Consider the following 11,281-nt stretch of genomic DNA (forward strand, 5'->3'; position numbering starts at 1 on the left):
CTCCCTGGGCAGCCCGTTCCAGTGCCTCACAACCCTTTCAGTAAAGAAATTCTTCCTAACATCTAACCTAAAACTCCCCTGGCGTAACTTTAGCCCATTCCCCCTCGTCCTGTCACCAGGCACGTGGGAGAACAGGCCAACCCCCACCTCTCTACAGCCTCCTTTAATGTACTTATACAGAGCAATAAGGTCACCCCTGAGCCTCCTCTTCTCTAGGCTGAACAAGCCCAGCTCTTTCAGCCGCTCCTCATAGGACTTGCTCTCCAGGCCCCTCACCAGCTTCGTCGCCCTTCTTTGGACCCGCTCAAGCACCTCGATGTCCTTCTTGTAGCGAGGGGCCCAAAACTGAACACAGTACTCGAGGTGCGGCCTCACCAGAGCCGAGTACAGGGGGACGATCACCTCCCTAGCCCTGCTGGTCACAGTGTTTCTGATACAAGCCAGGATGCCGTTGGCCTTCTTGGCCACCTGAGCACACTGCTGGCTCATATTCAGCCGACTGTCCACCATCACTCCCAGGTCCTTCTCTGCCTGGCAGCTCTCCAACCATTCCTCTCCCAGCCTGTAGTTCTGCTTGGGGTTATTGCGCCCCAGGTGCAGGACCCGGCACTTGGCCTTGTTGAACTTCATACAGTTGACCTCAGCCCATCGGTGCAGCCTATCCAGATCCTCCTGCAGAGCCTTCCTACCCTCGAGCAGATCGACACACGCACCTAGCTTGGTGTCATCTGCAAACTTACTGAGGGTGCACTCAATGCCATCATCCAGATCATTGATGAAGATGTTAAAGAGGACCGGCCCCAGCACCGAGCCCTGGGGGACGCCACTAGTGACTGGCCTCCAACTGGACTTGGCTCCATTCACCACAACTCTTTGGGCCCGGCTATCCAGCCAGTTTCTAACCCAACGAAGCGTGCGCCAGTCCAAGCCAAGAGCAGCCAGTTTCTTGAGGAGAATGCTGTGGGAGACGGTGTCAAAAGCCTTGCTGAAGTCAAGGTAGACCACATCCACAGCCTTTCCCTCATCCACCCAGCGCGTCACTTTGTCGTAGAAGGAGATCAGGTTCGTCAAGCAGGACCTGCCTTCCATAAACCCATGCTGGCTGGGCCCGATCGCCTGCTTGCCCTTCAAGTGCCGCATGATGACTCCCAAGAGGATCGCTGCCCTGGAATCCATTATTATTGTTATTATTATTGTAATTATTAAATAATTATTAAATGATGATTATTTATTAATTATGTTATTAATTAATATTAATATTAATAATAATAATAACAAAAACATCATCATCATTATAAAACATGTGGATGTGGCCTGGAGGAAGCTGCGGCCCATGGAGAGCCCCCACAGGAGCAGGCCCTGGGCTGAAGCTGCAGCCCATAGAGAGGAGCCCACGCAAGAGTACTGCATGGTAGTACTGCTGCACAAACCTGTGCACCCTCTAGGCACTAGCAGCATGGAGATGGGGACACCCTGCCCCAGGGTCTGACCGCAGCAGCTGCACACGCAGCCCACAGACACCCATGCACGCAGAACAGAACAGAAGAGACAGCCCTCATCTATGAAATAGTCCTGAACAATTTTATTCAGAAGCCCCGTCCTCGGGACTGAAGCTGCCATCTGTGGGGAGCTCCCTGGTACTGTCAGCCTCACGTTGCTCTAGGTCTTCTGTGATGCAGCTGAAGCAGTAACTCCTGCGGAGAGCCCGAAGTGCTCTCCTGAAGAGGGGGGGCAATTGCGAGCGAGCCACAGCGTGCGGGAGGGCAGCGGTGCCTGTGGGGGTCAGAGAGCTGTACGTGAGGGGCTGGGATGGAACTGGGCATGGTCCTGCCTGCCCCCGCCACCAAGGCTTTCCCTTGGGGAGGGGACAGTTGGACATGGAGGGACCCTGTGCGTGGAGTGCTGCCAGCCTCCGTGCCGTGGGCTGGGATGGCTCCATACTTTAGGACATACCTGGCCCTTCCTCTGGCACCGATTGGAAGTGTGAGGAACACTGTGCACTGCTTCTATGCTCGGAGGAAACCTGCATGGGGAGAGAAAACCACAGCCCTGTGGGCCACTGTTTGGCCATGCTCCGGGCCCCGATGCCCCCGATGCCAGATGGATAAGGGATGAGGGGCCTCGAGGCCCACCGACAGGGGTCTGTGGCTTCCATGACTGTGGGACGAGGAAGGTATACCTTGCTTACCTCTTGCAGAAGGCCCCCAGCCAGGGGAGAAGGTGCTGCTTCTTCTTCCTCACATGCTGATGGGGTGAGAGGTGCTGTCCTGGCCTCCAACACAGGGTGCGCAGCCAGGGGAGAGGCTGAAGCTTTTCCCTCTTTGGGCATGCAGGCAGGGGGGAGCTCCTCGGGCCCAGGAACTGCGGCCATAGGAGCAGCTGAAGGCCTGGCATCTGCCTCACCAGATGGGGCAGGAGACGTGCTGGGCAGGACGTCGTCTGCTTCTGCCACAGCTTCTATCCTGGGGCTCTCTTCCCACTCTTCCTGAATGTCCTGCAGAATGGTCTTACTCGTTGTGGAGCAAAAGTAGGGAAGGCGCTGGCCCGCAGTCCTCACTGCCACCTCCTGCCTGCCCGATGCACTGGCTGCAGTGCTGTCAGCTGTGTCACCGTCGTCTGCTGCCCAGATCCTTCGCAACCTCGGAACCTTCACGCTGCTCGGCCAGGACTCGTTCCACCGGGACAACTGGCAGCCTTCCCTCTCCCCGCTCGGAATGATCTGCATTGCTGGCTGAAAGGAGGAGCACCCATAGATATCCCAGTTGATCTTGACCCGGTCTTTCAATGTCGGCGGTCTTTTCTGGCTGCTTGTGGAAGGGCCGGGCACAGCAGCAGCCAGGGGAGAGGCTGAAGCTTTTCCCTCTTTGGGCATGCAGGCCGGGGGGAGCTCCTCGGGCCCAGGAACTGCGGCCATAGGAGCAGCTGAAGGCCTGGCATCTGCCTCACCAGATGGGGCAGGAGACGTGCTGGGCAGGACGTCGTCTGCTTCTGCCACAGCTTCTATCCTGGGGCTCTCTTCCCACTCTTCCTGAATGTCCTGCAGAATGGTCTTACTCGTTGTGGAGCAAAAGTAGGGAAGGCGCTGGCCCGCAGTCCTCACTGCCACCTCCTGCCTGCCCGATGCACTGGCTGCAGTGCTGTCAGCTGTGTCACCGTCGTCTGCTGCCCAGATCCTTCGCAACCTCGGAACCTTCACGCTGCTCGGCCAGGACTCGTTCCACCGGGACAACTGGCAGCCTTCCCTCTCCCCGCTCGGAATGATCTGCATTGCTGGCCGAAAGGAGGAGCACCCATAGATATCCCAGTTGATCTTGACCCGGTCTTTCAATGTCGGCGGTCTTTTCTGGCTGCTTGTGGAAGGGCCGGGCATAGCAGCAGCCAGGGGAGAAGGCGATTTAGCATCTCTGGGTGCTGATGCACCCATAGGATTCTTGTCCCCCTCACTGGCAGGACCTGCAACCTGCGCAGAATCTGCTGGCTCAGCATTGGTTGGCCCTGACATGGCAAGAGATGCGCTCTGTGCGGGGCTGACTGCCTCTCTGGCAGAATCTCTGCCAGTGCTGTGGGGTGAGCCAGGCCCCTGCTGGTGGGCTGCGTCTGGGTCCCAGTGAAGGTTCCAGGTGGCTTCCTTCTGCTGCCTCCCTCCTGGCTTGGAGATCCCAGCAGCAGCTCTTGTGTCCTCTCGAGCATGGCCATCTTTTCGTCTCCGTGTTGCTGGCATCTTTTCAGTCTTGGTGGCCGGCACCTGGGCTGTCCTTGCAGGTGTTGCCACACTGCTGGGAGGGGCGTAGTGCCTTTGTACCCTCAGCTGCACCCTGCGTCTTTGGCTCCTGGCTGCAGCATGGCTTGGGGTTGGCCTGTTGTCTTGCTGGGGTCTGGCCTGCAGAGGCGCCAGAATGGATGCGGGGGCTTGCAGGGCTGTCCCCCGGCTCTCGGCAGTTGCTGCCATTTGCTCTTTTCTCACATGTCCTTGAGGACGTGGGACGACCTCGGGGAGTCTGACAGCCTTGGTGCTCGTGATGCAGTCTCTGCATGGCACAGAAGAGGTGGAGCCTGCTACTGACAGACTGGGCAGCCGGGGGATAGTTGAAGCTCCCACTGAATGCCGATGTGTAGTTCTCAGTGTCGCTGCCTGCCTTGGCAGAGGCGGCAAGGCTGGTAGAGGATCTCTCCGTTCACCGGTGGCACTGCTGCCGGGCAGTGCCTGCCTCAGCTTCAGGCTGTCTGTCTGCAAGGGAAGCCAAGGAGAAAGGTGATGTTACCGTAGTCCTTTCCCACCTGCCCACCTCCAGCACCTGCCCACCTGCCCCCTCCAGCACGTGCCGCCTCCTTGTCAGCAGCTCCCAGGGCTTGGGAAGGCATCTGGCCCCATCTCACTTGGGCTCCCTACCTGTGTGCTCTTCTTCCTAGAGGCCTGTGACTTCTGTGGGCAGTGGAGCTGTGGCAGCCTCACCCCGTGGATGGACAAGGATGGAGTCTGGCTGCACAGCGGTCCTGCCTGTGGCGGTTTGGGTTGCACCTGTGGGGAGAAGGAGGTGTGGGATGGTGGTGGCTGCGCTGCCACCAGCATCCCTTGTGGTGCCTGGACACCCAGCCCCACCTCAGTGCCACATCCTTCGGACAGAGTGCTGCCCGACCCACGCGAGTCACAGCCATCCCAGGCCTCAGCTCTGCCCCAGAGAAACCCCTGGGGCACGAGAACCTGGGCCTGGACCGCAGACACTCAGGGCCAGGCCTCGCGCCCCGGTACCATGCTCCGCCACCTGGCACTCTCTCTCCTGTGTCTGCCCTCTCCCTCCCTCCCTGTCCCGCACCTGGTGGTGCTTCTTCATGCTCGGCAGCCCTTTGTTGGGCTGGGAGCAGGCCTTCGCCTCTTGCTCCTTCGGCATCCCTTTGTCCTCTCACAGAGACAAAGAAACAGGCACCCAGGGCAGCTGCTGCCTCCTGACGGCGCTGCACTCCTGGGAGTGAGCACCACGGGGGCTCGGGCCATATAAGTCACACCGTCACCATGGGGACGCTTGCCGTGTCACAATGGTCTTGTGGCCTGACGCCGCCCCACGTCACAAAGCCTGAGTGCTTGCTGTGGAGCCTCCTTGTTCCCGGCAGCCTCCCGTCAAGACACCAGCTCACAGCAAGGTGGGGGTCAGGAGACACCTCTGGGCTGCTCTAGTCCAGGCCCGCTCTGTCATCGTGGCAGCCCTCTGCCGGACATTTCTCCAGAGGCGCTGTCATCATCCCGCACAGGCTCACTCTTGCCTGCACTGGGGCTGTTGGAAGTGCCTGGAACTACACTGTGCCTGGCACGGGGCAGCCCTTCTTGTGTTAGATCTTTTCCTTTGTCCGGCATTTGGTAAGGCCTGCCATCCAATATCTCCAAAGGGGCTTAGTTTGACCAAGTTTGCTCCTGGGGGATGGATGGAGCCCGTGGTAGGGAGCCGTGTGCGAGCAGTGCTTGAGGAGCTGCTGCCTTTGGCAGCCCCTGCAGGCTCAGTTCGGGAGTCCCGTGTGAGGGATGAAGTTCTGTGTTTTTTGTTTTGTTTTGTTTTGTTTTTGTGAAGAAAGCGGGTGTTGAAGAAGGAAATGCAGAGTTGCCTTTGTTTGTCACTCGATGGTCTTGAGGTCTCTTCCAACGTAGACATTCTGTGATTCTGTGAAGTCACAAACGCCAAGGCGTCACACTGGCTGGCTCTGCAGCACAGATGCCAGGAGTGCCGCTTGGCATGGCGGCGGCGGCGCGGTGCCCCAGCCCCAGGCCCGTCCCAGCCCCAGCGCACGTCGCCCTCCGCTCCCCCATGGAGCCCCCCGCCGCCTCAGCAGCCCCGCGGCAGACGCCCCATGGCGGAGCCGCCCCCGAGGAGAAGGAGCCCGCAGCCCTCTGCCCGCACCGCACCGCACCAAGCGCCGCGCAACGGCTGCCACCGCCGCGGGGGCTCCTGGTGTGAGCGCCAAGCGGTGGCAAGGGGGGGCTGCGCTTCCTGCGTCGAGCTGCTGGACACCGGCTTGCCTGGGCAATTGCCCATGTTGCTGAGGAGGCAACAGAGCCAAAGCCCTTGGGGCTGAAGATCCAGCACGGCTGGGGAGGCTTTGGCGTTTCTGCACAATGCTGCTCAATCCTGCTTGGGAGCCCAGCCTCAGGTGCGGAATGAAGCCAAGCAAGCTCGAGGGAAACTGTGTGCTGGTAACTGGTCAGTTCTTGCTTTCTTTTTCATTCCTCACGCCTAAGAAAACCTAACTCTTTCAAGCACTTGTTGGATGGACTTGATTCTGGGTGTGCTCCTTAAGCTTGTTTGGCAGCTGTTGAACCCCGCTACACTTGCAGGAGACCTATGCTCGAGTTGATGCTTGCTGTGATCAAGCGCTGTTCTTTTGCTCTTCTTTGCTTTGGGGATGGCGGGTGAGGTTGCAAAGAGTTTTCAGGAGGATTCCTCTTTTCCTTTGCAGAATGCCAGACTGCGTATTAGAGCTGATCTTCATCTCTGCTCGGAAAAGCTTCACGGGCCAAAAGAGAATGGAGATGAGGAAGGCAATGGAGAATGATGAGGACTATTTGCAGTCAGCACCCGTAAGCTTTGTGAAAGAATCAGGTGCATTTCTGTAGTGGTAGAAAGCGTAGCTGGAAAGACTTCCTAAGGACGTTGTTGCCTTCAGGGGGCAGTGGCGACCTGGTTCAGGAACGGCACGGCGGCCAACCCCAGGCCGCTCGGTCCATCGGCTCACAGACACCAATGTGGTGGATGGCAAATGGCGTTTATTGTCGAGTCCCATGGGGTTATATAGCCGAGGCCCATAGCGTCACTTCCGCTTGCTTACAGCACAGGCCACACGCTACTGTCCATCAAGGGAGGGGCTCCACCTTTCCGTACATCGCGACATCTTCCGGCCGCCAGACCCTAACTACCCACATTTCCCCCCCTCCCTATGCACAACCAAATTAGCTAAAATATAACAATCTTAAGACGTAGACATCATAACTTAACTAAAAAACATAAGGCACAATAACCAGGAGAAAACTAAGAGGTAACCGGTAACCCTGAGTAAATACACTCTTAAAGTAGTTGTTGGTGTTCTACCAACATAATGTTAACTTTCTCTAACCAACTTTTAACAAACAACACAAGCATATTTCGTATACAAGGTCCAAAGATAAGATCACACAAACGCATTGCAGCCCCCCACCCACGGAGGCCGCTTCGCTGGTGTCTGGATTCTGCCAGTGTGGAACTCTCAGGCTTAGACAGGACGCTTGCTGACTTATTGTCTTCTCATGTCGCCGGGGTATACAGATTACGGGGGTGCCCGATGATCCGTTCCTGTGAACAGAAACTCAGTTTTCATTAGTTTTGTTCTGAAATTGGGGCGTCGGCTGTTTGGAGCTTCTCTGGCCGCACGAGTTGCCATACCTTCGTGGGCGCTCAGGCCCTGGACTTGCGCCTGGGGGGTGATCACTGTTGGGTCCGTACCCATTCGCCGCTGCAGGCTAGAGCCATACAGTGTGTGATCCGTCCCAGTTACTTGGGCCAGCTGTCTCATACAGTTGTCCCCCCATTCTCGTTTAAAAATGATCATCCCACCCCCGTCAAAGATCAGTCTACAAGTTTGTTTGATATCAAACGGGAGCATGTCGTCTCCCCTGAAAACACCATCTCTGAGGGTGGAGACCATTGCAGAATGAAGCCCTTTATGCACAATGGCTTTAACAATCGCTTGTACATCCTTAGGGTTTGTTGGTGAGTGAACCCTCTGCCCCCCGTCTGTCACCCAGACCGGGAACGCTAGCACGGCCGATAGCACCCAGATGGCGCACGCAATCTTAATTTTCCTCCAATCCATGAGAGGAATTTCTCCGCCTCGCGGTGCAGCTTTATTTCGGATGGGGATATTTTTGCTATCTGTCCCCATTTCCTCCTCCGAATGTGAATCGGTATCTGACCCGGAGTCAGAGCTTGACTGACTGCTCACCTCCGAGTTCCGGTCCCCTCCCATCGAGGTCCGGCCCCGCCCCCCACCCCTGCGGGGGGGCCGCTCCCTGCCTCGTGGCTCGCCCCGCCGCCTGCTCAGCGAGGCGTTTGCGCCACAGGAGCGTGTTTTCGGATGGCCGTTCCGATCGGCTCTCTGCCCCTCTCTCACGCTTCTACCTCCTCCCCGGTCGTCCCCGCAACCGTTCTCTTTTTCGCATTTCCACGTGTTAGTAAAACCTAACGCTTCATCCCCGTTCCCGCCGGAGGCTTCTTCACCCGACTCTTCGTTTTCTAGTTCAGCACCGTACTGGGGCGCACATGGCCGTGGTCTCTCCCAGATTTCCTCAGGCTCTGGTTCCCCACCGGCACCCTGGCTTCCTCAGCCGAGCCACCCCACAGCTTCCACAACTTGGATACGACCTTCACAAGGGTTTCCATCTTCCTTGTTGGTCCGGGAGCTTCCTCCCCGCCGGGCTGGTCCCGCCGCTCCGGCCGCCGTTCACCCGAATCAGGAGTTTTCCCGGGTTTCGGCACCACTTGTTGCCTTCAGGGGGCAGTGGCGACCTGGTTCAGGAACGGCACGGCGGCCAACCCCAGGCCGCTCGGTCCATCGGCTCCCAGACACCAATGTGGTGGATGGCAAATGGCGTTTACTGTCGGGTCCCATGGGGTTATATAGCCGAGGCCCATAGCGTCACTTCCGCTTGCTTACAGCACAGGCCACACGCTACTGTCCATCAAGGGAGGGGCTCAACCTTTCCATACAGCGCCACATCTTCCGGCCGCCAGACCCTAACTACCCACAGGACGTCAAGTCCAATTCCTTGTTCTCAGTTAGAGCAATCCCGTAGTTTAGACTCCTGATAAGGTATTTGTCTGTAGGCAGCTGCCAACTTGTCCAGCTAATCCAATTCAGCCTGGAAAACAAGCAAGCAAGCAAGCAAGCAAAAAGCACAGAAACCTGCAGTTTATGGAGTGCAACTGTCTCCTTTCCAATCGCATGGGTTTCACCAAGTTTGGGGTGACTCCAGGGCTGGCTTGCCAGGGAGACTTTCTTGAATTGCTGGCAGATCAGCCAGAAGGGCAATACAAGGCCCTGGCTAAACACAATCTGTAGGCTGCTTCTAGATCAACAGTTTCCTTGGTTACTCCACAACCTCCACAATCTCCACTTGCTTCGAAGCTCTGAAGATTGCAAGTCCACTTTGTGTTTTTCAGCCCCTCTGTGTCAAACGGTAAGAGTTTTCCCTGGCTGTTAAAACAGAAAGGACAACAGCCCCTCCTCTGGGTCTTCAGAAGGCTCCTAAGATCCCCCAGACTGGCTAAGTAGCGACGCTCTAGTATAGCTGCATCTAGATGCAGTAGAGCTAGATGGTGGGAGAGATGGTATGCTAGATGGTGCTCTAGCATGGACGTGACACGCTTTGACAGCATCTTTTCTCTGACAGCAACTTCTGCCTTGGCTCTTCCCATCAAGCCAGAGCAGTTTCTTGGCCTGCGCAACCTGCAGACTGACCTCTCGTGTGTATCCGTGCTGGACTGAGGGTAATGTTTGGAACACACACTGATGCTGTATTCACTAGAACTTTGAGAAGAGAGAGCAAGAAGCTAACCTGCAGACGAGTTTCTTAGGTTTCTGTAGAGAGAGGGAGATATACATGCATACATATTTACTTCTGTCTTTACTTCTTTCAAGATAGCTTTTGTTCTCCAAAATGAATCCTCTGACTGTTACTAATGTATGGGACACACCTTGACACTCTAATGGCATAGAAATACTTTTCAGCTCATCCTTGCTATTGTTTCTGGATTGAAAAAATAATTGTGAATATGATTACCTGCTTGGAATCTTTTTTTTTTTTTTAATATATACCTATTCTATTATGAAATCCTATAGGAAGGAGTGAACTCAAGAGGAAAAAAAAAAAAAAGAAAACAATTTTAATTCCACTTCTAAATTAGATATCTAATCCTGATAGATTCACTCCCTTCCAAACAGAGCTCAACAAATGAAACAGTAAAAAATGCACATAATATTTCTTCTATGCCAAGATTTCATGGCACAATAGTTCTTTGCCTAACCCTGCAATAGCCCCATAGGCATTGCAATTGCTTACTTGTTCTTCTTCTTTGCTTGTGTTTAGTGTTTGCTTTTCTAATGTTACAACATTGGATTGATTTCCCTCCTTAGGTATCAAGAGAAGAAGGCATTTGCTTCAGAGGACAGTACTTTGATGCTTTCCAGGGCTAATGGCCAAAGTTCTCCAAGCACTTTTTTTTTTTTTCTTTTTTTTTTTTTTTCCCCATCAGTGATTTATACATTTGTCAATCTTTCCATCTTCATTTACAACTCCGAATTTAGGTTTTAGGTGAACAAGAACCCTGAAACCAGCTGAAGCCATATCAGACATGAAGCCATATCAGACATAGTAAGGACATGTGTCTGTGAGGAAGTAATTCCGAGTGATTCTCTGGTGTCCTTTGGACAGCTTTCCTCTGGTCCTCTGCACTAGGCATCCCCAAGGGATATTTCAAAGCTCTCGGCATGATCTGTCATTCTCTCTTCCACTGGAGTTTCCATTAGAAAAGCGTGACTATTCCTTGCCCATGTGGAAAAGAAGTCCTCCTTGAGTTGTTTCTAACCAAAACCTCTTTCTTGTGTTCTATGGACAGAAACCACTTGGCTAGACAAACTCAATCCTTGCAAATGGAAGGAGTGGAAGTACTTCAGCAGCGTGCTTCGGCTTCTAAGCAGAACTGTAATGTAGGTGGGGACAGAGCAAGAGGACATGGCCAAGCCAGGGTGGACTTGAAAGTGCCGTGTCCGAGCCACAGCAAGAAATCCGTGATTGCCACTTGGAGACGGCTGCTCACCTAGTAGCACAGCAGCTGGAACGCTTCTGGATCCTGCTGATGGATTGCCACGAATCAGGCAGTGACACAAGCTACGAGAACGACGGAAGTGACTGGAAGTGATGCTTCTCCCTGTTCTCCATTGCAATTTGTGAAAGAAAGGAGAAGAGAGGAGAAGAAGAAAGGAGAAGACGGGAGGGAAGGGGAGGGAACGAAGAGAACGGGAGGGAGGGGAGGGAAGGGTAAAAACGAGAAGGGGAGGGGAGGGAAGGGCAGGGGAGGGCAGGGGAGGGCACGGGAGCAGAGCGTAGTGGAGTGTAGGGTAGTGTATGGGAGTGTAGGGGAACTGAGTGAAGGGGAGGGTAGGGGAGCAGAGTGTAGGGGAACTGAGTGAAGGGGAAGGTAGGGGAGGTGTGTGTAGTGGAGTGTAGGGGAGCATAGTGTAGGGGAGTGTAGAGTAGTGTGTG

The 11,281-nt window shown here is 55.1% G+C and overlaps 2 protein-coding genes across 18 annotated transcripts in view; one reads left to right on the plus strand and one right to left on the minus strand.

Moving 5' to 3' along the window:
* The window catches only part of LOC119714524 (kinesin-like protein KIF27), a 29,381-nt gene extending 18,340 nt beyond the window's left edge, over positions 1 to 11,041 (plus strand). For 10 of the 15 annotated variants that reach the window (XM_072031019.1, XM_072031018.1, XM_072031017.1 and 7 more), the window contains one exon: positions 6,445 to 8,384. The gene's annotated coding sequence lies outside the window, so the exon portion shown is untranslated. Of the gene's footprint in view, positions 1 to 6,444; positions 8,385 to 9,409; positions 9,507 to 10,634 lie in introns of those variants that run through there. The other 5 variants (XM_072031029.1, XM_072031030.1, XM_072031025.1 and 2 more) reach the window with 4 other exon arrangements.
* On the minus strand, positions 1,113 to 8,519 carry LOC119714526 (uncharacterized). 3 transcript variants are annotated; one of them, XM_072031016.1, is made up of 5 exons: positions 4,815 to 5,758; positions 4,391 to 4,519; positions 2,189 to 4,228; positions 1,954 to 2,023; positions 1,113 to 1,165 (listed from the first exon to the last, which is right to left on the minus strand). In XM_072031016.1, the coding sequence occupies exons 1-5, from the start codon at positions 4,887 to 4,889 to the stop codon at positions 1,128 to 1,130; spliced, it is 2,352 nt and encodes a 783-aa protein (XP_071887117.1). In that variant the 5' UTR covers positions 4,890 to 5,758; the 3' UTR covers positions 1,113 to 1,127. The 3 variants fall into 3 exon arrangements, with proteins under 3 accessions (XP_071887117.1, XP_071887116.1, XP_071887115.1); XM_072031015.1 differs by lacking the exons at positions 1,113 to 1,165; positions 4,815 to 5,758 and adding exons at positions 1,559 to 1,773; positions 8,382 to 8,519; XM_072031014.1 differs by lacking the exon at positions 1,113 to 1,165 and adding an exon at positions 1,559 to 1,773.
* Positions 11,042 to 11,281: the final 240 nt, after the last annotated feature.

This window comes from Anas platyrhynchos, chromosome Z (assembly GCF_047663525.1).
Source record: "Anas platyrhynchos isolate ZD024472 breed Pekin duck chromosome Z, IASCAAS_PekinDuck_T2T, whole genome shotgun sequence".
NCBI classification, from domain to species: Eukaryota; Metazoa; Chordata; class Aves; order Anseriformes; family Anatidae; genus Anas; species Anas platyrhynchos.